Genomic DNA, 23,684 nt, shown 5'->3' on the forward strand with positions numbered 1-23,684 from the left:
CACGCACACAGGCCGCGGCTTTACATCAGTCATGTTCCGGTAAATGACGGCAGTGCTCTTTTAGTGCCGAGCAACACATTAGAGTAAGAGGGAAAAAGAAGAAGGAGAAGAAGAAAAAAAAAAACTGCCACATGATGAATTATTGCTTAAAAGCACTGCAAGATTCATTTGTTAAACAGAATGTAGGCTACACTCGTTTTAGACCATACATCAGCGGCACAATTATCCCTTTACATCTTCCGCCTCTGGACATAACATCTCATAAGAGCACATCATGGCATATTTAATGAGGATCTAAAATGTACAACGCTCAGACGAGAGCAGGCAGTTCAAATATTCTCCCTGCTCGTCTGTGTTACCATTAAGAGCTGCGATGACTGATAATGTCGCCCTTCGAAAAACAAAGTACGTTGGCTAAACGTTGGCTAAGCACACTGCGCTGTTGAACAAAAAAAATCTTGCCGTGTTAGAACTGTCAGCGGGCCGCATTCAAAAGAGTCACATTTCTGAACATTGGCATCAGTCGTGTGGTTTTTAATGGTGTATTCCTTGTCAGTTTTACAGTAAACACTGTGATAATGGAGGTATATCTATGTCTAGCGATGTGGTATCTGGAACAGCAGTGAAATAAATACAAAAAGATGGCAATGGCGCCTAAAAGGACTGTTTGATAGTATCAGCTAAATGACATCCTGACATCTTTATGAAGCATCAACCCATCACAGCCTTCAACTGAAAAACACACCAACAAATACTGTTAAGTGGTAAAAAAAAAAAGAAAAAACAGCACAGAAAAAAAAAATTCTCTGAGATGTGTCTATTCATTTTAGCGTTTTTTTTTTTTTTTAAAGTATATTTTTTGGCTTTTTATGCCTTTACTCGACAGGACAGCTGAGAGTGTGACAGGAAATGGGAGGCAGAGATGGGGGGAATGACATGCAGGACAGGGCCGTCTGACGCGGGACTCGAACCGGGGCCGCCCGCAGCGAGGACTACAGCCTCAACACACGGGGCGGGCGCTCTACCAACTGAGCTAAACACCGCCCCGATTTTAGCGTTTTGGAGTTAAGGATAAATTCCTAATCTCTAACTGTATACTTCCGCAGAGATCTGGCACATCATCTCTCTCTCTCTCTAGGCTCTGATTTTTCTTTCTAACAAAAGGCATTTACCCCGCTCTAACACCCCTTTGACTGTGTGATAGGCAGGAACATTGCACAAAAGGTAATGGAAGCAATTTTCAAGGACAAGGGCCGCCGCCGCAGAGCTGTAAATTGGACTTCAAATTGTTAAGTGGGACTTGGTGAGAGTGATTAAATTCTAAGATTTTAAAAGTCATTATAATCCAGATATGGAGGAAACCTGCGATAAAGGGAATGAATTAGTTAGATTTAATTTGAGCCTCTCTGCACTGTTGCTGCTCAGTCGTGAAAGTCTATTGAAATGAAGCTTTACAAATAGCTGGTGGTGACACGCTATCAGGGCGGCTCTGTTGGTGTGACACCCCCGGCAATTGTACTGATGTTCACAATAATCTTTATTATAGAGCACTTTAACTGATGCTCCAGGTCTCTCTGACGAGCCGATGCGTGGTTTCATGTTTGCCACGCCAGACACAAGTATCACATGCAAAAGAAACATGTTGGGAAAAAAAATGCTAGAAAATCCCTGGCAACTTTAAGCACAAGCAACCAAAGCATTTCAGCTGCTCGGAAGCCCCTTTCAGCGGTGCCAGGATGCTTCAAAAGCAAAAAAAAACCACGATACAATTCGCCGTAAGGGGCGTCTCAGAATGTAATGCCTGAAAGAAAAGAAAAGAAAACAACGACAAATCCTGCGCAGCTGCTCTTCAATATGTAAATCGAGGCTTGCTTTCGAAGTGTAATTTCAGAAGTACAGCTGTGGATGCTGTGCAAGACGAGCCGGAGAGCGAGTCTGAGGTGTCTGTCAATAGCAATATTCATTCTGAGTGGACTTTCAATCAAACTGCATAACCTCACTGAATTTTTCACAAGCCCAAAGACATGTTGGCAGGGAAATATGGAAGAGAGAGAGAGAGAAATAAAACAAAAAAGCTCCTGCTTGTCCTGACTGTTGATCAAATGTATTACATTACACTATGACACCCTTTAAAAAAAACAACAACAACACCTAATAGTTTTATTTAAAATATTGAAATAAATGCATGTCTACACATGTTCACACCAGGCTACCTTTGCTTTTCATCAATAAATCAAAAGTGTTTCGAGAAGAGGTGGTTGCATAATTTGAGGAGCGGAACTGTGATGCAATCCCTTTGTCTTCTTTTGTAACACGCCGCGCAGCTTGTGTACACCCACAAAGAGATGGAGATGTGCAGAGACAGGGCTCTGCGTTAGCGGGTGGTTGGGCTGTGTGGGGTCTCCAAAAAACAACCCCCTCGCCCCCCCCGCCCCCTTCCACGGAGGAGAACTGGATATATCCGTACGCTGCCGTGGTCGCTCTTGATATAGATACACAGCAGATGTAAACCAGAGCTTTAGACACTGCTCACGTTACCTTTAGTTGTCGGTGCAAGCTATTTTTAGAACGGCAGAGCAGAGCCGCGAGCTGCTCAGAGCTACGCTATGGAGGCTAATGGAGTTTCCCTCGTCAAATACACAATCCAACAACTCAAAAACGCTCTGGTGGACAAGTTGTGACCTGAAGTCATGCAAAACTGCGCGTTCCCGTCGGGACAGTTTTTCGGCAAGCAGTCTCTGCATGTACTGTAACTCGAAAACAACTCTGTCTCGTAACGTTCTGTTATTCTCTCATAGCGTGGTGAATGTGCAGGTCACAATTTGTCCACCAGAGCGTTTTGGAGTTGTTGGATTGTGTATTTGATGAGTTTGATGAGGGAAACCAAGAAATTCCATTAGCCTCCGTAGCGTAGCTCTGGGTGGATCATGGCTCTGCTCTGCCGTTCTAAAAATAACTTGCACCGAAAATTTAAGGTAACGAACCTACTCCTAAAACTATAGGGATTATGGCAATAGGCCAATTTGCCAAAATGTTGAATTATCCCTTTAACTTTGAGCTATTTTCTCTTACAAGTTTCCATGTCACCGAGGGGTTACAGTGTAGGGCTGTCAGAATGAACTTCGCTATTCGAACAGAATTCAAATTGTTTAAAAAATGAGAACATTTGAAGGTGGAAACAGACGTTAGAACGTCTGCCTTCTGCAACAACGCAAATTAACGTTGTGCATCGCGACGTTCATGTTGATAAAACAAACAATTTTGTCGTTGTTGTGCACAACGTAGAGCTGCAGCTTCAAATATACAAACCAAGATTTTAATATAGCCGCTTATTTGGTTGGGACGGCGCGCCTACGTGTTCCCACACTACACGCACAACCTTTTTTATTTTTTTAATTTTTATCGATCGATCCGCGGACCACTTTTGTGCCGATCTGTGGAGAGCGAACGAAACAGATCACGGATCAACTGCAATCCGTTGCACCACTACTTATAATGTTTTGATTTCTCTTGAAGTTTTATAATGAGTTGGTAAAACCTGTGTGTGTTGCAAATGTTTTATAAGAGATTTGGTTGGAATGCCCTTTAGTGGACGCGGGACGTAACAATAAGCTAGTATAGGTGTATATAATGAGCTTAAAGAAAAACATTAACAATTCGAATATAATTTGAATATTTAACATAAGAAGAAGCATTAGAATTTCGAATCTAATTTTGGGGGAAGATTGACAGCCCTACACTGTACGTAATTTAATTTCATCTTCCTACAATGGAGCCCGTTTAACTCCCTCTCAGATCGTCTTTCACTTCCACATGACAAAAATATGTACTGTGAAACACACATCAAAGGATATTTCTCAAGAACCGTTGCCCGCTTTCAATCATTTCACTTTGTCAACCTCTCATTTAACGGCTCCCTGGCTTTTCTGCAGCATAACACCGTACGTACTCTCCTCAGTGCTGCACACGCCTGAAGTTTATTTTGGATAGATTTTTGCTAAATATGGAAAATAGCAGGTGTAAGTCCTTCTGCCTCTCCTAGTAACATAAGTCCATTCATTGATGTGTTTTCCGTTTTGAGGTTAGAATTTGAACCTTTACTCCAGTTTTAACCTTTAGGCAGGTAAAACAAGGTGGAACGTGTCTTGCAGTTGTTTTGTATCATGAATCCTGAGGCTTCAACTTGCCTTCACCTCATCAATGATGGATTCTGCCCTGCGTGCTTGCTGCGAGTCATCACTAATTCGCAGGACTAACCCTTGCTTTTGGACGCTTTTTGAAAGAAGCAGAATGAAACCTTGATGTCAAACATTAATTATGTAGCGCCAAGGTAAAAAAGTGCCAATAAAAAGTTGCCAGCGATGAGTCTGACAAGCACAATAACAAGTGAAAAATAATTAGCACTTGTGAAACTAACAACAGCAGTTAAGGGAGAAGAGAAAAGTGACAGTGTCTGGCACATTCTCAAATTATTTGTATTTATTGTATTGTATTTATTATCTGTGAGCAAGATAAGCCCCCCTTCTGCATCTATCTGACAGTTGACATTTAATAGTCTTAATTATGTAGTCACTGGTTACCATCTGATGATGGAGCTCAGGGTGTGTTTTCTGCACATGCCACCAAATAGTCCATGAGCCTGTTTATTTGTCAGGACACATCACTTTGGTCTGCAATTCCAACTTCAAGCATGATACATATAAGAATGTACAAAAGTGGAGCTGATGTGAAGTGACTCTGACTCGTGCTTCTTACCTGGGGTTGGAGTGTAGGAGGGGGTTTATTTCATTCTGGTAGTGATGACCCTGATTCGCTGGCTGCAACAGTAATGGAGGGAGAACAAAAAATAAACAATGTGTTTATCATGTCATAAAATAATCCTAACTCCAATAACTCCAATAACAACTCCAATAACAATAAATCTGTTTTCGCCACTCAAAAATTAATGGACGCTTTGGAAGTGCGACAAAGCTCATTCAAATATTTGTGCTTGGTCGTCCATCTTAAGGAGCCTCATGAAGCCTTTTGCATCGGCTGATGGAACAAATAGTTGAGCAGTTGGCTATAGTTACATGCTTGTTATACACTGCCCATCCAAATAAAAAGTCACAAACTCTTATATTTCATTGCACCATGTAGCTTTGATTTCGGCATACATTTGCTGTGGCATCATTTCGATAAGCTTCTGCAATGGCATAACATTTATTTCCGTCCAGAGGTGCATTAATTCAAAGAAGATTGCAAAGATTCTCAATGGGGTTCTGGACTCTGTGGTCACATTGGACCACATTTCTTCCTTGAAGATGATACCGGTAGTTCTCCACTCTCCTTCCAGCTTTTAATAATGCGTTGGACAGTTCTTAACCCAATTTTAGTCTCAGTAATCTCCTTAGATGTTTTATTTACAATAATTTGACCCTTCTAAAACTGATTAACATCTTCTCCACGACCACAGTATGTTTTCTAACATGGTTGTTTAAGAAATGAGACTGCATCAGTTAGGGTTAAATAAGTTATTGCCAGCTGAAACATAATCATCCATGGAGTAACTTTATTATTAGCTGCAAGTAGTGACTTCTTTTTTGGATGGGCGTATATAAAAATTAATCAATTAATAACACGCCATTACGAGCTTGTTCCGTTAGTTAGACAAATTATTAGCATTATTAAGCTATCTCCACTAAGTTTAAAAGACAGCGTGATCTGGCTGGATAGGAAAAGATTGAAATATGCAAATCACAACACATCAGGATTAAAATGTTTTTTCAGGCTAAGAATAACCATCCACCATCAACCTACTATTTTAGCATCATTGCTCATTTGTGTATTTTTTGACTGATCAAGTACCACAGGGAATTTTATCTACCTGTTTATATACATGCACATGGAGACTTTCGTCATTCAATTCCTGCATTCTGTTGGGATTCTATCGCCACTTCAATACAAAATGCAATTTAGACTGTCATACAGGCACATACAGGTGCATCTCAGTAAATGAGAATATCATGTTAAAGTGAATGTATTTCAGTAGTTCACTTCAAATACTGAAACTCATACATTATATAGATTCATTACACACAGACTGAAATACTTCATGTCTCAATTTCTTTTAATTGTAATGATTGTAATTTGGCTTATGTTTAATGAAAACCCACTATTGTAACCTAATGATGTCACACTTTAATTAGCTGATTAACTCCAAGCACCTACAAAGGTTTCCTGAGCCTTTACATGGTCTCAGTCTGGTTCAGTAGCTCCACTATCATGGAGAAGACTGCTGACCTGACAGTTGTATTCTCATTTATAGAGATACACCTGTATGTACATATTCTATGTATTGCCCTGCTGATCTGCAGCAGTTTAGCTGGATCATGACACCAACATAATTCCTGTCCTTGTACCAATCATCAGTAAGATAGAAATACATGGTGATGATGTCATATACAGTGTCTTTTCCAGGTGCATGATGGACAATGGTGTCTCATCAAGCCAAAAACAGACAAAGAAAATCCTCACGTATCCTTAGCAAAACAAAAAATGAAGCTTCAGGTCTAAACTTTATGGAAATCTGTGTGCAGTGACAGTCTCCTCAGAATAGAACAAAAAAAAAAAAAACATTTTCGATGTGGTGTGCCAAGCTAACTGACAAACTATTAAGTATTAAAGATCCCTGCCTTTCTGGCAAACAAAAAACGAAACAAAAATAAACAGAATTTAAAAAAAACAGAGAACATCAAGTTATAGGGGAAGAAGTTGTGTTTTGTTTGTGGTTGTGGCTATTTAAAACACAGTAAACAGTTGCATTCTTTGAGAACAGTGAATATGAGAAAGATTTTCAGCTGTGGTAAAATTAGAGGTAGAAGACGCCAAGACGGGAAGGGTTTCACTTACATTCAGCTGCAAGAAACACAAGTGCATTACCATCTCCATCTTGTCAAAGCTAAAAACCATATTATGGCCTCAGGAGGCTTTTTAAGCCAAGGGCCTGTTTAAAGGCTATTACCCTGCATGACTTTGATGAAGAAGCAGTCATGTTGTAGCTGCAGTGCTTGCAATGCTTAAGTAAATTTTTTAGCTATCTGTGTGCTGCAGTGCCTTCTTTGTGTAATCCTCTTCTAAAAATAAGTCGGGACCTAAAATTGCACCCTGTGGAATTCTGCAGGTAATATGCACTGATGATGATGATGATGAGTTACCCGTGGGGTGATGGAGAAAATTCTACTGGAGAGATAGAGTGGAGAAATGGTTCAGCAGCTATCTGTTATATTAAACCCAGTGTCTCACATGGTCATTTAAACATGCATGAAGCACACTTTGAGAGGGAACACTTTGGCCTAAAAGAATTAGAAGTACATCAGCTGTTAACAGCGGTGCATGACTTTTTTGAGCAGACATCTCTTGATCTAACAGCAAAAATGTGCTCATAAGAGTGAATGCAGCAGCAGCAGAGACCGGCTGCTGTGATGACGTGCCTGAAATACAACTACAGCTTTACTGGTATGAACCGGGTTTGGCTCAGTCTGGGTCCTGGACCCTCCATGCTGGGTGAAATGACACTACAACAATGAGAAAACATTAAGGAGCCCCTTCCTGCTTCTGATCGACTTTGCTTCAGACCCTATTATTTCTGGCTCTTTGCCTACCCTCTGTTTTGAAAATACAAAATTCAGCAGAAAGATTTGGTTCAAAACTTGGTCACAGCAGTACGCTGCACAGCATTTCTCACCTTGGTGCAAATATGATGTCTTTCTAAAGTTAAAGTCTGTAGGTTTGTTTGTTGCAGTTTGTAAACACTCGGGGTGACCTTGAACAGTCGACTATTAGACGATTCGATTCGGAGAGGTCTGATTTTGACTCTACTTGATGTCGTTTCCCTTCAATGGAGGGTAAATTCTTAGTCTTATTTACAAGGTTAAACTAAGGAACACGTTCTCTGTCTATCGATCGCGCAGCACGCACACACACAGCGCTGTCCATGGGGCTGTGACACTTGACCCCTGAACCTGCTACAAGCGCTTATGCACATACAGTACCATGTCCACACAATGATGGGACTTCACCTTTTCATTCTCCAGACACACTCGTTAATTCACAGCACTAACACCTCCTCGTCATCACCACACCGCCCCCGGAAGAGAAACGGTGATGTTGTGTCTAATAGTTAGATCATGAGAAGGATGAATGGAGAATGTCCTGTTGTTGTTATCTTAAACCAACTGAAGATTTAAATTTGTTTATTGAGGTGTTTTAGCTCTTTTTTCCGGAGCGGAAAATTACGCAAATGAGATCATGAATCAATGAAGGAAAAAACAACATAATTCGACAACTAGTTAAACATGGTTGAATTGCTTGTGCTGAAGTTTGGTGTCATTTGTATGATGTTTGATATAAAAGAAATTGAATAAGGACTTGAAGCACGATTAAGCAGAATTTCTTTTATATAAGCCTATATTTAGTTTTTTAGGGAAATCTGTCAGACTCCACCTTATTCCAGATCCACTGTGGGCGTTCTTTCATTCTGTTTGTTTTGTGTATTGGGGGCCAATTATTATCACAATTCTTGAGTTGTGGCTCAAAGAGTGTTTTGTGAGGTCACAATAACTCTGATCTTTGACCTTTGACCACTAAGTTCATCTTTGAGTCCGACTGAACATTTCCTATTAAATTTGAAAAACTTTCCTCAAGATGTTACTGAGTTCTCTTTCATAATATTTCGTTCGATGTCTCACTATGGGATGCACGCCTCGCTGCAGCCCTCAGAAGCATTTATCTCATTACGCCAATCCTGATTGGCTGGTGAACGTGTCCGTCCGCCACAGGTAGTCCCACCTACCTTAAATAGCTCATGCGGACGGCACCACCCTCATTCAAACACCTCTTCTCACTCGGAGTATATCTCGCGTCCAGAGCTAGCTAGCTTAACTGTCCATAGACGGATCTTATTTAGCTTCTGTCGCTGGGCGCTACTAGCTTAGGACATTTTTCTGCTTCGTCGGTCACACCAGATCGAACTCAGTGCTTTCCTGCCCTCCACGGCTTGGTCAGCACTGCTCTCGACGCCCCACCACGGCTACTCGAGCACCGGGCATTAGCACACCAGCTAATTCTCGGCTTCTTCACGGTTAGCACACCAGCTAACTGCCTCGGCTCCCTGCCTGCACACCAGCTCGCACGGAATGGAGGCTAAAACCCCTCACACCAGAGGGCACGGAGACTCCGGAGCCAGACTCTGTCGCTGCGGGAATAAGATATCGAGCATGGATCCACACCAGGTCAGCTCGTGCTGTCTTGGGCTGGAACATGCCCGGGCGGCTATCGAGGTCCCCGGCTCGTGTCAACACTGTGCGGTGTTCACCATCAAGAGTCTCCGCAGACGACTAGCCCGCCAGGCTAGCCTGTCTGGACATGACCCCTATCTCTCTTCCGACGGCGCCGCCGTCGAGGGCGAAGAGGAGGTGGGGGTCGCTGCGGTGGCGACACCGGAGGCTAGCGCCAACTGGGGCTCCCAGCTCGAGCTAGCCGCGGTTCCCCCGCTGGAGGAAGACGTCCTGGATTTGGACTATGGGGAAGATGATGATGGCGCCTTGGATCTCCTCATATCAGAGGATGAAGAAGAGGACGACATCTTCATCACGCCGGCTCGGGCTGCAAAGCCCGCTGCTTCCGTCGACTCTCGGGATGGAGACGAGAGTAGCACACCAGCTTCTCCCTCCCCCAGCTCGGACATGCTCGACGTGTGCAAACGCGCTGCTGCCCGGCTGGGCATCCCCTGGCCCGCTGTCGTAGCTGAGACCACCAGATCACGCTACGAGGGGAAGAAATTGCCCTTGGCCAAGAGCGCGACGAAGCAACTTCTCCCCGTCTTCCCGGAGCTGCTGGAGGAGATGGCGCGCTCATGGAGAGACCGCCCCTACAGCAGCCGGAGCCCGGTTCCCGGGGCCTCGTCCCTCGACTGTGAGGCGATGGAGAGCCTGGGTCTGCTCCGCATGCCTCCGATGGAGCCACTTGTTGCAGCTCACCTTCACCCCCAGCTGTCAGCGGTGTCCTCCCGGAGCCCCAGCCTGCCATCCAAGTCCGACCGCTTTCAGTCAGCCCTGACTGAGAAGGCGTACAAGGCGGCGGCGCTCTCGGCCAGAGCGCTCAATGTCCTCTCGCTGCTCACGGCTTATCAGGCTGAGTTGTGCGAGGATGTTGTGCAAACTCAGGACCCAGCTGCGTGGGAGGAGATACCGGTCATCACCGACCTGTGTCTCCGTGTCCAACGCTGCGCGGTCCAGGCCACGGGAAGAGCGATGGGGACCATGGTTCTGCAGGAGCGGGCGCGGTGGCTCAACCTCGCCAGCCTGTCGGACAGAGAGAAGGACGACGTCCTGGACATGCCCATTGTCCCGGAGGGGATTTTTGGTTCCGCCCTAGCATCAATGCAACAACGGTGTGAAGCCAAAAAGAAGGAAGACGAAGCTCTCAAGCTCTGCCTCCCTCGCAAGCCCCCAGCTCCCTCTCCACCTGCGCAGCGTAAAACCTTCGCGCAGGCTGCTTCCCAGGTTTCGCAGTTCAAAATACCGAAACATCCGAAGCCTCAGCCCGCCCCGCCGCCCGTACCCGGTCGGTCCGGCTGGTTCAAGAAGCCCTCGGCCCCAGCCACAGCTCCGCCGGCACAGCCCGCGCAAGCTACCAGCAACCAGGCCAGGAAGAAGAAGAGAGCGGCCTGACCGCCCCTCTCGTCACCGGTGATGCAGCTGGAAGTTCCCCGTTCTCCAGCTCCACCTGTTTGGCTTCCGAGCGTGCACTCCGGGGCCCTCCACGCCCCCATCTCCCAGCTGCCACGGACCGTGCCAGAGCAGACCAGGAGAGACGGACATCTGACGGCAGAGGGTTTAGCGGTTGCCCCTCTCCCATGTCCACAAGCACGCACACACACACAAGTTTTCATAAAGAAAATAAAAAGTGTCCCGCTGTCGCATCCAGGCCGAGTGCCGAGGGCGCAGCTAATAAAAGCCAAAACTATAAAAATAAACAGCGCGGTGGCGGCACCTGCTGTCCCCCCCCCGGGTGCGAGGGCAGTGAGGTCCCCGTCACTGCGTTGTCCTCCCGGGCCAAAGTGCACTGCACCGCCCGGAGGCCATGTCAGTCTTCCACCACGAGAGGGCGCCACCACACCGCGGTTGGGACCTCTCATGGTGGAGGAGCTGCAGCATGTCTCACCTCTCTGCCGCAGGTGGGAGAGGTGGGCCGCGCTCGCAGCTTTGCCCTGGGTGTTGAGGACGATTTCGAGGGGATACAGGCTGCAGTTTGCCGCTGTTCCCCCTCGATTCGCCGGCATAATACACTCCCAGGCCCAGGGAGAGTCAGCTCGTGTTTTGCAGGAGGAAATCCTCTCACTGTTAAACAAAGGAGCAATCTGTGTAGTTCCTCCCGCACAGTGTCAGAGCGGTTTTTACTCCAGGTACTTTCTGGTACCAAAACGGGGGGGGAGTGGTATTCGCCCTATCCTGGATCTACGTGCTCTGAACAAATTTCTCAGGAAATACAAGTTCAGGATGCTCACACACGCATCCCTGCTGCGCCTGGTGCGACAGAACGATTGGTTCACTTCTGTCGATCTGAAAGACGCGTATTTCCACATTCCAATATATCCTCCCCACAGAAAGTATCTGAGGTTCGCTTTCCAGGGGACTTGCTACGAGTACCGCGTGCTCCCATTCGGTCTGTCTTTAAGCCCGAGGGTGTTCGTGCGGTGCACGGAAGCGGCGATAGCCCCGCTGAGACAGCAGGGCATTCGCTTGGCCACATATCTGGACGATTGGCTGCTTTTGGCACAATCGAGGCAGGAGGCCATGGCGCATACGCGTATTCTCACACGGCACCTATTCGACCTGGGTTTTGTGATAAACGCGGAAAAGAGCATGCTGTCCCCGACACAGGACATAATCTTTCTGGGATTATCCCTGGACTCGGTGATTTTCACGGCGCGCCTCTCGGCGGAGCGAGTGAGAGCTTTCAGGACATGTCTCGCGCTTTTCCATCCAGGCAAATCTGTTCAATTCAGATTGTGTCTTCGATTACTCGGACTGATGGCGTCAGCCATTCTCGTGGTTCGTCTCGGTCGCCTCCACATGAGGGAATTCCAGCTTTGGGTGGCCTCATGCGGGCTGGATCCCGTGCGTCATGGTGCACGGAGAGTGTTGGTCACACCGGGGTGCGTCAGGGCGCTGCGCCACTGGCGAGCCCCGTCCTTTCTGACCCGCGGGGTACCCATGGGCTCTGTCCTGTCCAGGAAGGTGGTCACTACGGACGCCAGCAGGGTGGGGCGGAATTCACGAGGGCCGGTCAGTGAGGGGCCACTGGAGTGTGGACCTCCAGCGGTCTCACATAAATTTTCTGGAACTTTCAGCAGTGTTCCTCTCCCTGAAACACTTCCTTCCGTCTCTCATGGGCCATCATGTCCTGGTGAGGACGGACAATACGACGACGGTAGCGTACATCAACCGCCAAGGGGGGTTGCGCTCTCGTCAGTTGCACATGCTGGCACGCAGACTGATCCTGTGGAGCTGCGGTCGTCTCCTCTCCCTGAGGGCGACGCACGTCCCGGGAGCTCTGAACACGGGCGCGGACCTGTTGTCCAGGGGCGCGCCGGTATACGGGGAGTGGACTCTGCACCCGGAGATTGTGGAACAGATATGGGCCCGTTAGTAGTGCGCGCTGTTTTACTCTCTGCGCAGCCTGGATGCTCCCCTCGGCATAGACGCACTAGCGCACGTCTGGCCGCACGAGCTTCTTTACGCGTTCCCTCCCCTGGCCTTGATACCCCCCACTCTATCCAGAGTGAGGGACTACAGCCACGCGCTGATTCTGATAGCTCCGCATTGGCCTGCGATGCATTGGCTGGCGGAGATATATCGGTTGCTGTGCGCGCAGCCCTGGCAGCTCCCGCTGCGCAGGGACCTGTTATCACAGGGGGGGGGGGACGGTTTTCCACCCGCACCCAGAACGCCTGGCGCTGTGGGCTTGGCCCCTGAGTGGTTCAATTTGTCAGCTGTGGGACTCCCACAGCGTGTGATTTCCACTATACAAAGTGCTCGAGCCTCTTCCACTAGGTCTCTGTATGACTGTAAGTGGAGAGTGTTTGAGGACTGGTGTCACAGAAACAGCCACGTTCCTTTTCAGTGTCCAGTGGGGGTGATATTGTCATTCTTGCAGGACCTGATTGACAAACGAAAAGCCTTCTCCACAGTTAAAGTGTACTTGGCAGCTATAGCCGCCTGTCACGTGGGGTTTGGGAAGCAAACAGCGAGCCAGCACCCGCTGGTTTGCCGTTTTATGAAGGGAGCGCGCAGGCTTCTCCCCGTGTCCAGACCGCTGGTGCCACCATGGGATCTGGCTGTGGTTCTGGAGGGACTCAAGGGTCCTCCTTTTGAGCCGCTGGAGGGGGCAGGCTTGAAACACCTGTCTCTCAAGACAGTGTTGTTACTGGCTCTGTCTTCGGCTAAACGGGTTAGTGACATCCATGCGCTTTCGGTGCATCCATCATGCACTCAGCTTTTCCCGGGGGATGTGAGGATGATTTTGAAGCCCAACCCGGCCTTTGTGCCTAAGGTGGTGGGCTCATGTTCTCCTATTGACCTTGTGGCTTTTGCTGCCTCACCTGGAGAGCAGCGGTCGCATGCGTTATGTCCAGTCCGTGCAGTGCGCACTTACATGGACAGGACTAAGGGTTTCAGGAGGAGCGATCAGCTGTTTGTCTCCTGGGCTAATCCTCATAAGGGGAAACCTGTCACAAAGCAGCGCCTGTCCCACTGGGTCGTGGAGGCAATTGCTTTGGCTTATACGAGTCAGGGTTTGCAGCCGCCTGCGGGTCTGCGGGCGCACTCGACTCGGGGCTTGGCCGCATCCTGGGCCTTATTCAGGGGAGTTTCTGTTCAGGACATCTGTGCTGCAGCGAGTTGGTCCTCGCCTCTCACTTTTGTCCGTTTTTATATGCTGGACGTCTCCGCTCCGTGCGTGGCACGCGCGGTTTTGCTGTCCTGATTGGAACAGAGTACCTTTTTCCCTGTGGGTTGGTGGACGCTCGATAAGCTTGTCTGGCAATACGGGAGCAACCATATCCCATAGTGAGACATCGAACGAAATATTATGAAAGAGAACTTTAGGTTATTTACATAACCCCGGTTCTCTGAGTAATATGAGTGAGATGTCTCACCAGACCACCCTTCTTGCTTGGGCGAGTGAGAAGAGGTGCTTATCTTGAATGAGGGTGGTGCCGTCCGCATGAGCTATTTAAGGTAGGTGGGACTACCTGTGGCGGACGGACACGTTCACCAGCCAATCAGGATTGGCGTAATGAAATAAATGCTTCTGAGGGCTGCAGCGAGGCGTGCATCCCATAGTGAGACATCTCACTCATATTACTCAGAGAACCGGGGTTATGTAAATAACCTAAAGTTATCACTTTCATAAAAAGAGGATATACAATAACCAGAAAACACGACGCCTCCGGCCCCGCCTGTCAGCGGCACCGAGACACAAAGGCTGATGTGGCTGAAACTTTTGGTCTCATCATTACAACGATTTTGGTAGCTTATCATCATGTCAACAGTAACTACCCAACATCTCCATTGGAGAACATGGAAGTGACATATAGTCAGTGGAGCAGCCACTGTGAAGGAAGAAACAGACCCTTTTAAAATCAAGAGAAAACAGATACTATTGTAAATATCATGGCTGCTTGCTCCTCGTCATTGATCCAATCATTACGATTTGTAGCTCTAACTAGACATTTTGGCTTTAGCGGAAAAACATAAACTCACACACACACACACACACACACACACACCAAACTGTCTTAAAGGGATACAGTCCCTTTTTAAAGGAATAGTAACATTATGTAACATTACGACACATGAAGCAAATACTCGGAACTACTTTTAAAATCACTCCGCCCAGTCTGTCTGGAATGTAGTTCCGGCTATGCATTTGCCTCGAAAACAACTCTGTCTCATAATGTTACATTATTATTTCATAGCATGGTGAAAGCGCAGGTCACATTGTCCACAAGTGTGTGTGATTTATTGGGTTGTGTACTGTATTTGATGAGTTTGTTGAGGGAAAGGCGAAAATACCATTTGCCTCCATTGCGTTAGCTGAGCAGCTCGCGTCTCTGCCCTGCAGATCTCAAAACAACATGCACCGACAATTAAAAGTAATTAACCTACTGCTATGACTATAGGGATTATGGCAATAGGCGTATTTGCCAAAATGTTGAACTATCCCTTTAAATCTAATTTTACACAATGATACATCTACAACTTGATTCTACTGTGTTCAACCCTGTCACTGAAGAAAAGCATACAATGCCCTGGGGGTGAGAGTCCATCTAAACTGGTAAAGTTAAACTGCAGCAGGATGGATGTCAACAGCAGGGACCACTTATCTCACAACAACCAAACCGTTTGTCAGCTCCAGTGGAGGACTCCAAGCCCCACACACTAACTGTTCTCTGTCCAGTTGCCATAATCATAATCGCCCTCTTGTTTTTATCTCTGACTGACATTTATTAGGCCACTTTGCAGGTTTACTGGTCGCAGTCAAGCCATGAATATATTTGTCTTAAAAAAAAAGCGGTTTTATTGTCAGTATCTTTCTGAATCTCTCCTTCTCTTTCTGTCTTTATTGGCCAAGCATTTTCTTAATATGCTGTTGGTGGTGCTGTTGCCATATGAATTTAGAATTGTAAAGCAGTGCAGCTGATTCAAGAAACATCACCTCAGGGCTTGATAAAGTCAAATGTAAGTCTCATCCCGTCCCCGTAGAAAACTGAACCCACTCTGAGGTCTGAAGGTGCACATTTTTACTGGTTACCACATCACTGTGTCCTCAAAAAAGGGCCCATGAAATGATAATCCCTGAGGTAATACCACTATTCATTGTCCTCTGCTTGAATCTCAGTATATTAACGGATACCTGCATGTACAGGAATGGTAAGGCCTATAACTCAAGAATCTGTAATGACTGTACTCACTGGAGATGGTACAGTGGACCCAGTAGAGCCAAGCAGGGCAGTGTTCTCTCTTCATAAGTGCAATGTGCTTATGCTAATGGACCATAGATCTAAATGACCTTCAATAGCCAAGAGCAAACTATACCATCTTTGAATTCTAAAAAGACTTCTGGGGATAATTTCAGATGACCTAAATAATTTTTAGTCTCTGAGGGGAACTGTGGATATTATGCCAGTGTACTTTTAAAAGCTGTAAGAGGCCAATTAAAGTGTTTCTATCTACATAATCTTTTGTAATGCAGAAAACATACTGGAGAACGAGGTGCATTAGCACATTCCGGTAGCATGAGTTGGAGGATTGAAATGGAAATTAGCAGGTGAGGATCAGGGAGGGTCACAGAAATTATTCCAGACGGAGACAGAAAGAGGGAGAACCTACTAATGATTGTAATTTGTAGTTAAGTTGCATGTGTATGTTGCTTGTTAACGATGCATCAACAGTGACAGATCATATGCGGCGGCGGAGCGTATCGGCACAGACCGTGGAGATGTGGGTCCAAGTCGAGGCGTCGTCGCTGCTCACGCTGACGCCGACGTTACACTGGTGGATCTGAGATGCGCGCAGGCCCGAGGCTCTGCACTCATCTTCCTCCTGCTCCCTTTTTAGGCTTGCCAGCATTCGGAGCTCCTCGTCATCACCATCCCCGTGCGCCATCCTGAGACTGCCAAGCAGGTGTATGTCAGAATGACTGGAATCAACAGGCTCCGGTTTCTCTTCTTCTTCCTTTAAAACAATCGCCCATAAAAACAGAGATTACTGGAGGCAATCCAAGAGACAATACTTAGTCACAGCCACACATATAAACTAAATCCACAAAATTTACCAAATGTGCGGTACGGTACGGCCAACAAACTAGTGTAAATCTTCAACACACAGTAGACTTAGAGCAGCTGGACAAAAGCCATTGTTTTGACCCCCAGAGGAAATGTCTTTAAAGTAGATCTATCGGTTTAAGAGAGTGCTATGCTAACTTGATTCGTCTGACAAAGTGCAAGGAAGTCTGGCGTTGCCATGGTGTTAAATCAATGGCAGTCAATAAACCAGGGCTGCAGGGAGGGAAACAAACTCCATGTCATATTTCTCTGACAACCTTTCAGTCAAAAGCCTTCACTGCATGCTGCCTGCGAGAGTCGACACAAATCAGCAGTCAGGAGCTGCACTGATGAAGGATGCTGGGATATGTCTCAGCAGTGAGTTGTGTAAACGCAGAAAGCAACAGCCAAGTGACAGATCTCCCTTCAGGCCCTGTGATCGCTCCAGTTGACTATCCCTCTGATCCTGGTTTTTTTCAACTGGAGGAGCGGCCTACCACAATTTGTAACAGACCATAGTCTGATGGCGCTCAGCAAGGCAATAGAAACATTTTAACCAGTCCTCTCTTAGTCATCCAAATCAGCAGTGATCACACATTTCTATAGAGGTAGACGGACAACTAGACAGAAGGCCTACAGTGCCTATTCTAATTTTAACTCTAAACTACCTACTAATGATTTTTAGATGTAATAATCATAACTTTATTTGTATAGCACCTTGCATACAAAAAATGCAGCTCAAAGTGCTTTACAACAAAAATTTAAAACAATAATGTAACATAAGATGGAAAAAAAGAGCATATACAGTAACTAAATGCAAAAAAGAAAAGAAAACGGAAGACCTATTTTATGAAGTGAAAATTAAATTCATATAATAAGCATAGAACGTATCAAATAAATCAAAATGCAAAGCGATTTAAATGCTTTTTTTGAGCTTTGTTTTAAAGGTATAGCGAGCTGGCATCCCTGATATCTATGGACAGTGTATGTGTGTAATGATGACTATAGCTTTAAACAGGTACATTCAATAGACTCTTAATCATACTGGTTAGCAGTCAACCAAGATACATTAATGAACCTCTGAGTGGGTTAAACATCAAATAATTACTCTTTTCTTATTTTGCAGTGGTCTCTGTCGATCTATGCTATGCAAATAGCATACACAGGTTTTTTTTGTTTTGCTTTCTACCTATACAGTATGTGAGTAAGAGCCGTTCAGACTCAACTCTACAGTCAAATTTCAGGCCATAAAACCAAGACAAGACAGCTAAAAGAGCCTCAAACTCAGAGCAGTTAGGTTCATTCTCCTCGAGTTATGGACTACATGTTAACCCTGAGAGACGACAACAGTAGCTGCGTTTCCATTACAGATTTTCGCAAAATAAAAGCGATATTTCTGAAACTTCGAAAAAGTGCAATTGCTATTTGCGGGTGTTTCCATTGAAAGGTATTTTGCGAATGAGCCGTAAATGCGTCTTGCGTTTCTATGGTGACGGCACAGCGATCTCAGCTGCCTACAGCTGTTGCTGTTATTGTTTTTAACAAAGACAAAAACAGCGCTTGATTACGGAAAGGCAAAGCCTGTGTGGCGCTGCAGCGGCCACAAATAAGGACGCACTCACACGGGCCAGTTGTTCCGCACCGAAGCTCTAATGCCCCCTCCCCTCTCCCCCGCTGGCCCGCACTCACACCACCTCGAACCCAAGCTGCTCAAGCACGGTTGCCTCCGTTGAGGCTGAATGATATGGAATGGATGCAAATGCCAGAATTGTCCACACACCCATACTGGTTTATGTGACTTAAGGTGACATTTCAGCGCAGGAGGGAGTGGGAACGTAGATGCGAGCCAATCTCCTTCAACCATGCACGGAAAAGGGGAATGATAGGAAAGGTTTTTCTAATTTATTGAGAAACAATGCCCAGGTCAGCAATGCATTACAATAAACATGTGGTTCATTTGTCCCCTCAAGTTACATAAACCAACACAGCGTGGACACACACAACTCCGCTGACGCCGGTGACGTGTAGAAAAGCGAAAAAAGTGTTTCCATTACACTTTTGCGATACACGTTTGTATCGATACGTCTCAAAAACCACCTCATGAGAGCGTAAAAACTTTTTTGCGATATTTGAGAGTTTTTTCGAAATGTAGGTGTTTCCATTACCAGTTTTTAATTTCGATATTTAGGTTTTGCGCATTTCAAGGGGTAATGGAAACGCACCTACTGACACATCTGAATAAACACCCTGCTCATTCTCTTTTCTTTTAAGCAACTGTCATATTTTTACATCAAATATCATTATGAATAAACTGAAGAAAAAAAAGAAGAATGCAAAGATGTTTGTAGAGAGGTCAGGCTTGTTTTTATACGTCTTGTTAGATTACTATCACATCTGTCCAATATTTTCTCTGAGTGTTTACACAATGAGAGGTTTTCCATTTTTATTAGCAATGTAATGCAGAATCAAACGAGGACATCTCATAGCGAAGACAATTAGGGTTGTTGGCTGATGGACAGCTATTCAGATAATTAGGAGGAAGACATTCTAAATTATAGTGATTTATATGTTTGTCTCTGTGTCAGAAAATATAGCACTCTCCATGCGGCGTGTTGCTTGTTAAAATTCTCAAGGGGTACCTTGTTTTGTGGGGAAGCAGCCAATATGGCTTCTTGTAGGAGTTTCCTGGAGATGATTACACTGCTCTTCCCAACCAGAGCCTGGTCCATTACTTGTGATCCACATGGAGCACACTTGCGCTCCAGTGTGGCACCGGGTGAGAGGCAGCGAGTGGGGACCATCTGAGCTAGTTCACTTCTCCCACTGGATGGAGGTTGAGTATGAGTGTTGGTGTTGGTCGCTGATGTTTGGTCCATCCCATTAGAGGATTTAGAATGGACTTGAACATGCATATTCAAAGCAGGATCTGGAGTTCTGGGAGTAGCAGGCTTGGACTCAGTGCTAGTTCTTTGCTGCTGGAATGTGGTGTAGCTCTTGTCCTACAAGAAATACAAATACTTAAATGAACAACAAGTGCAGCGGAATGGCTGTAAAACGCACTGTAAACAGGGATAAGTTGTGGTGACCTTAGAGCATACTACCATACTTAGACTGTTTGTAATATTCCTGTTAGTGAGCAACTGAAACGTTATGTTCTGCCCTTTAGATTGTTGTGTGCTTAATGAAACATGATAATGAGATGGCAAACAGTCACTGGGATTGAGTAGGTGTCGGTGGCTCATTTTTAAATTAACCTCACGTTTAAAAAGGCTAATGACATTCTCTTTAAGTCTGCTAATCTTTCCCACCTTCAGATTGGAAGTTAACACTCTAATGTAATTCAAAAAAATCTGTTGCCTACCAATCAGGCAACATAACACACTGCAAATACAGACACAGTACGGGGTTCTATTCGACATTAAAGGACTACTCCGATGAAATGTTTTTGAATATTAAACAGTCACCCCTGTGGGCTTGAAAGATGTGTGGTTCTAAAAAGTTTGGTCTTTTTTTTTTTACAGAGGACACCGGCTAGATTCACAACAGCAACAATGGATTCAAATTGTGACCCAGTTTCACTGCCAGAAAAGTATCAAAACACCCACAGAAACTTTTCAAAAAACTCCTGCAGCAGAAAAAAAAACACTTATGTCACACCACAACACATTTGAACCAGATGACCATCCTTAGAACCCCAGACCAATTTAGTATGCAAGCGCAGCGAGTGTGAACAGCAAACGAGAAACTGGCCAAAACTGTGTATGTAGCGACAGGAACACACGGTGCATTTAGTTATGTGTGGACAGAAGTGATTATGTTGAAGAAGTGATGGAAAGTTTATGTGGACGTTTTGATACTTATTCTTTCACCGTGAAACTGGGTCACAGCTGGAATCCCTTGGGAGTGTTTGTGAATCAAAGCTGCAGTCGTCCACGAAGGAGCAAGCTACAAACTTTTCAGCTCTAATATTCAAGTGTACGGCTGGGTGAATGTTTTATATTCAAAACATACAGTGCCGAGAAAGAGTAAGTGAACCCTTTGGAATTATCTGCATCTATGTATGAATTTGCCTTAAAATATGATCAGATCTTCATGTAAGTTATACTTATGAACCAAAGTATCTTGTGATTGTTGGCTTCATTCTTATCCATGCTGAAAACACCACTCAAACATTAAGCTAAATCAAGTTAGGGACTAGATGTTTGCGTTAGAACTTCTTTTGACTACTTATGATCTGGAGAGGATGCTATTCACAAAAGCAACATCTGCTAATGTGACCAAGGAGATCTCCGATGACTTAAGATCAAGGATTGTTGATTTGCATAAAGCTGGAAAGGGTTACTTACAAAATAATCTCAAAGAGATTAGAGTTCATTCTGTAAGTGACAATTACATAGCTCCGTGGCTACTCTCTCTAGGAGCGAGCACCCGGTTGAGACGACTCTAAAGGCACAACGCAGATGCTCGGTAATGTAATTTAGACCCTCAGTGTAACAGCTAAAGGCTTAAAGGAATTATTGGAACTGCTTAACATCTGTGCTCACATGGCTACCATGCCAGGAATACAACATCACTATGTGCCTAAGGTTTGCCAAGGAGCACCTAATCACTCCACAGTGATACCAGGGAGAGGTTTTAAAGGCTGATGGAACAGAAGCTGAACTGAGCATGGTGTTAGAACCGCACTACACAACCAACATGAAAACAACATCCTGAAGGTAAGGTAGGGTGGAGGGAGCATTGTTTACTGGCTCCGAGCCTTCCAGCTAGCCATTATCAAGGAGAAAAATGAGTTCCCCATGTGCATCAATGTACCTTCTACTGTAGGTTGACGCCAGGATGGCGGTCCACCTGCTGAAGCTCAGTAGAAGTTGAGAGGGAAAATGTCCCGAATCATCAATGTAAATTGACGACAGAATGACCCCAACCAATGAAAATCAACCTTTTGAGTCCTGTTTAACCCAATGGAAATTTTGTTGCAGCATGCAGAGGAACGTTCATACCAGACATCATGGGAACATTCCTCCTGAGCCTGGTGCATGTCTGAGACACACAAGTTCTGGTTTGAGGTTATTGCTGCCAAAGGAGGTTCGACCAGTTATTAAATCCATCCATCCAAATGGCTCGCTAATTGCTAATTTTTCCATTAGCACTGTAAGTGCTTAATTGCTGTGTTCAATAAACAAAAAAGATTAGAGTTGTTTGTGTGTTATTATCTTAAGCACATGCTGTTTGTGACTTCGATAAACATCAGATCACATTTTATGACAACTTAAAGGTCCAGTGTGTAATAACTGGCAAGGTTTATTGGCAAAATCTGAATAAACTACCCATGAATATAAGTGTATAATGGCTATAAAATAAAATGTGTTCGGTTTTCGTGACCTTATAATTCTTCTTTTATAAATATAGCAAGGGTCTTGCTTTAGAGTGTCGCCATCTTGCACCACCATGTTTGTGTGGCAGCCCAAATGAAAAATCCAGTTTCAAATGTTTCACGTTCATAAATAAACCAACAAATGCTCCATGTTCCTGAAATACTCCCAGTCGTGGTGAACAAGTTTTTTTGTCCTCGGAGGCCACTGTCACTTTGCCAACGGGAGGGGTGAGTGTGAGCGAGCGGGTGAGCGCTGCAAACTAGAATCTGAACGCTAGATATCATGGTTTTCCCCCATTTTACACACTGGACCTTTAAGAACAAAAAACAGGGTTGACATAATTTTTCTTGCCACTGTAGGTTTGTGACAAAGAATTTATTTGATACTGCTTGTCTGCAATATCTAAACCAATATGAATTGCATACAATGTATACACCGATCAGGCCTAACATTGTGACCACCTGTCTAATATTGTGTTGGTCCCAACAAACTGCTGCACTGTGTGTTCTGACAGCTTTCTATCAGAAGCAGCATGAACTTGTTGAGCAGTCTGAGCAACAGTAGCTGGTCTGTTGGATGGAGCACACGGGCCAGCCTTCTCTCCCCACGTGTATCAATGAGCCTGTGGCCGCTTCACCACTCTTCCTTCCTTGGACCAGATAGATCCAGACCACTGCAGACCGGGAACAGCCCACAAGAGAGAGACCCAGTCGTCCTTGGAGAACTGGATCAGATCCGTAACGTGAACATTTTTCCTGCTTCTAACACATCAACTCTGAGGAGAACATGTTCACCTGCTGCTGCCTATTATATCCCACCTACTAGGTGTCATGATGAAGAGTTATTCACTGTTATACCTGTCAGTGTTCATAATATTACGCTTGATTGGTGTATATCTCTCTATATATCAAATGATAGCTTATTAAATACGCTGCATCTTCCTCCATGAAACATTCTAGTACCAGTTTGCCAGCATGTCAACAGATATTAAGTTAATCCAGACATGGAATCTAACAACTTGTGACTTTCCTGAGTACTGCAAGACTCTCCACTGCTTTCCTTGGCCGTCCCTTTTTTTTGTTGAGTTTTCTTCATCTTTGAGGTTTGTTTTCAGGTGAAAGGTTATCATAAGCCCCTGGAGGACTTTATCTCACCTGCCCCGTCTGTTTGTTTTTGCTTTTCCTTCAATGCTTTATCATTTTCATAAATGTAGGCGAATAAACAATGAATAACATTTATTATTTATTATAAAAGGCCTTATATGGGGGTGGCATGTGTCATGTGGGTGCAGCATAAGTGTGTGTGCTAGCCTGTGTGTGGAGAACACGTTGATTTGACCGGTGGTTAAGTCTGAGTTGGAGACGGATGCAGTTTTCTGCTCCACTGCACAGTTATCACTGTATCAAAATAACAGTATTTTCCCTGAATATGTGACT

The 23,684-nt window shown here is 45.2% G+C and overlaps 1 protein-coding gene across 1 annotated transcript in view; it reads right to left on the reverse strand.

Annotated features, from left to right (window-relative positions):
- The window catches only part of cfap20dc (CFAP20 domain containing), a 68,065-nt gene that overhangs the window by 1,530 nt on the left and 42,851 nt on the right, over positions 1-23,684 (reverse strand). Inside the window, exons 13-15 of the mRNA XM_085777214.1 lie at positions 19,510-19,869; positions 16,539-16,781; positions 4,756-4,817 (exon numbers count right to left, since the gene is read on the reverse strand). Coding sequence (XP_085633340.1) covers positions 4,756-4,817; positions 16,539-16,781; positions 19,510-19,869 — 665 coding nt within the window. The remainder of the gene's footprint in view (positions 1-4,755; positions 4,818-16,538; positions 16,782-19,509; positions 19,870-23,684) is intronic.

The sequence above is a fragment of the Trachurus japonicus genome, chromosome 5 (assembly GCF_045865225.1).
Source record: "Trachurus japonicus isolate A0001 chromosome 5, Traja_1.0".
NCBI lineage: Eukaryota > Metazoa > Chordata > Actinopteri > Carangiformes > Carangidae > Trachurus > Trachurus japonicus.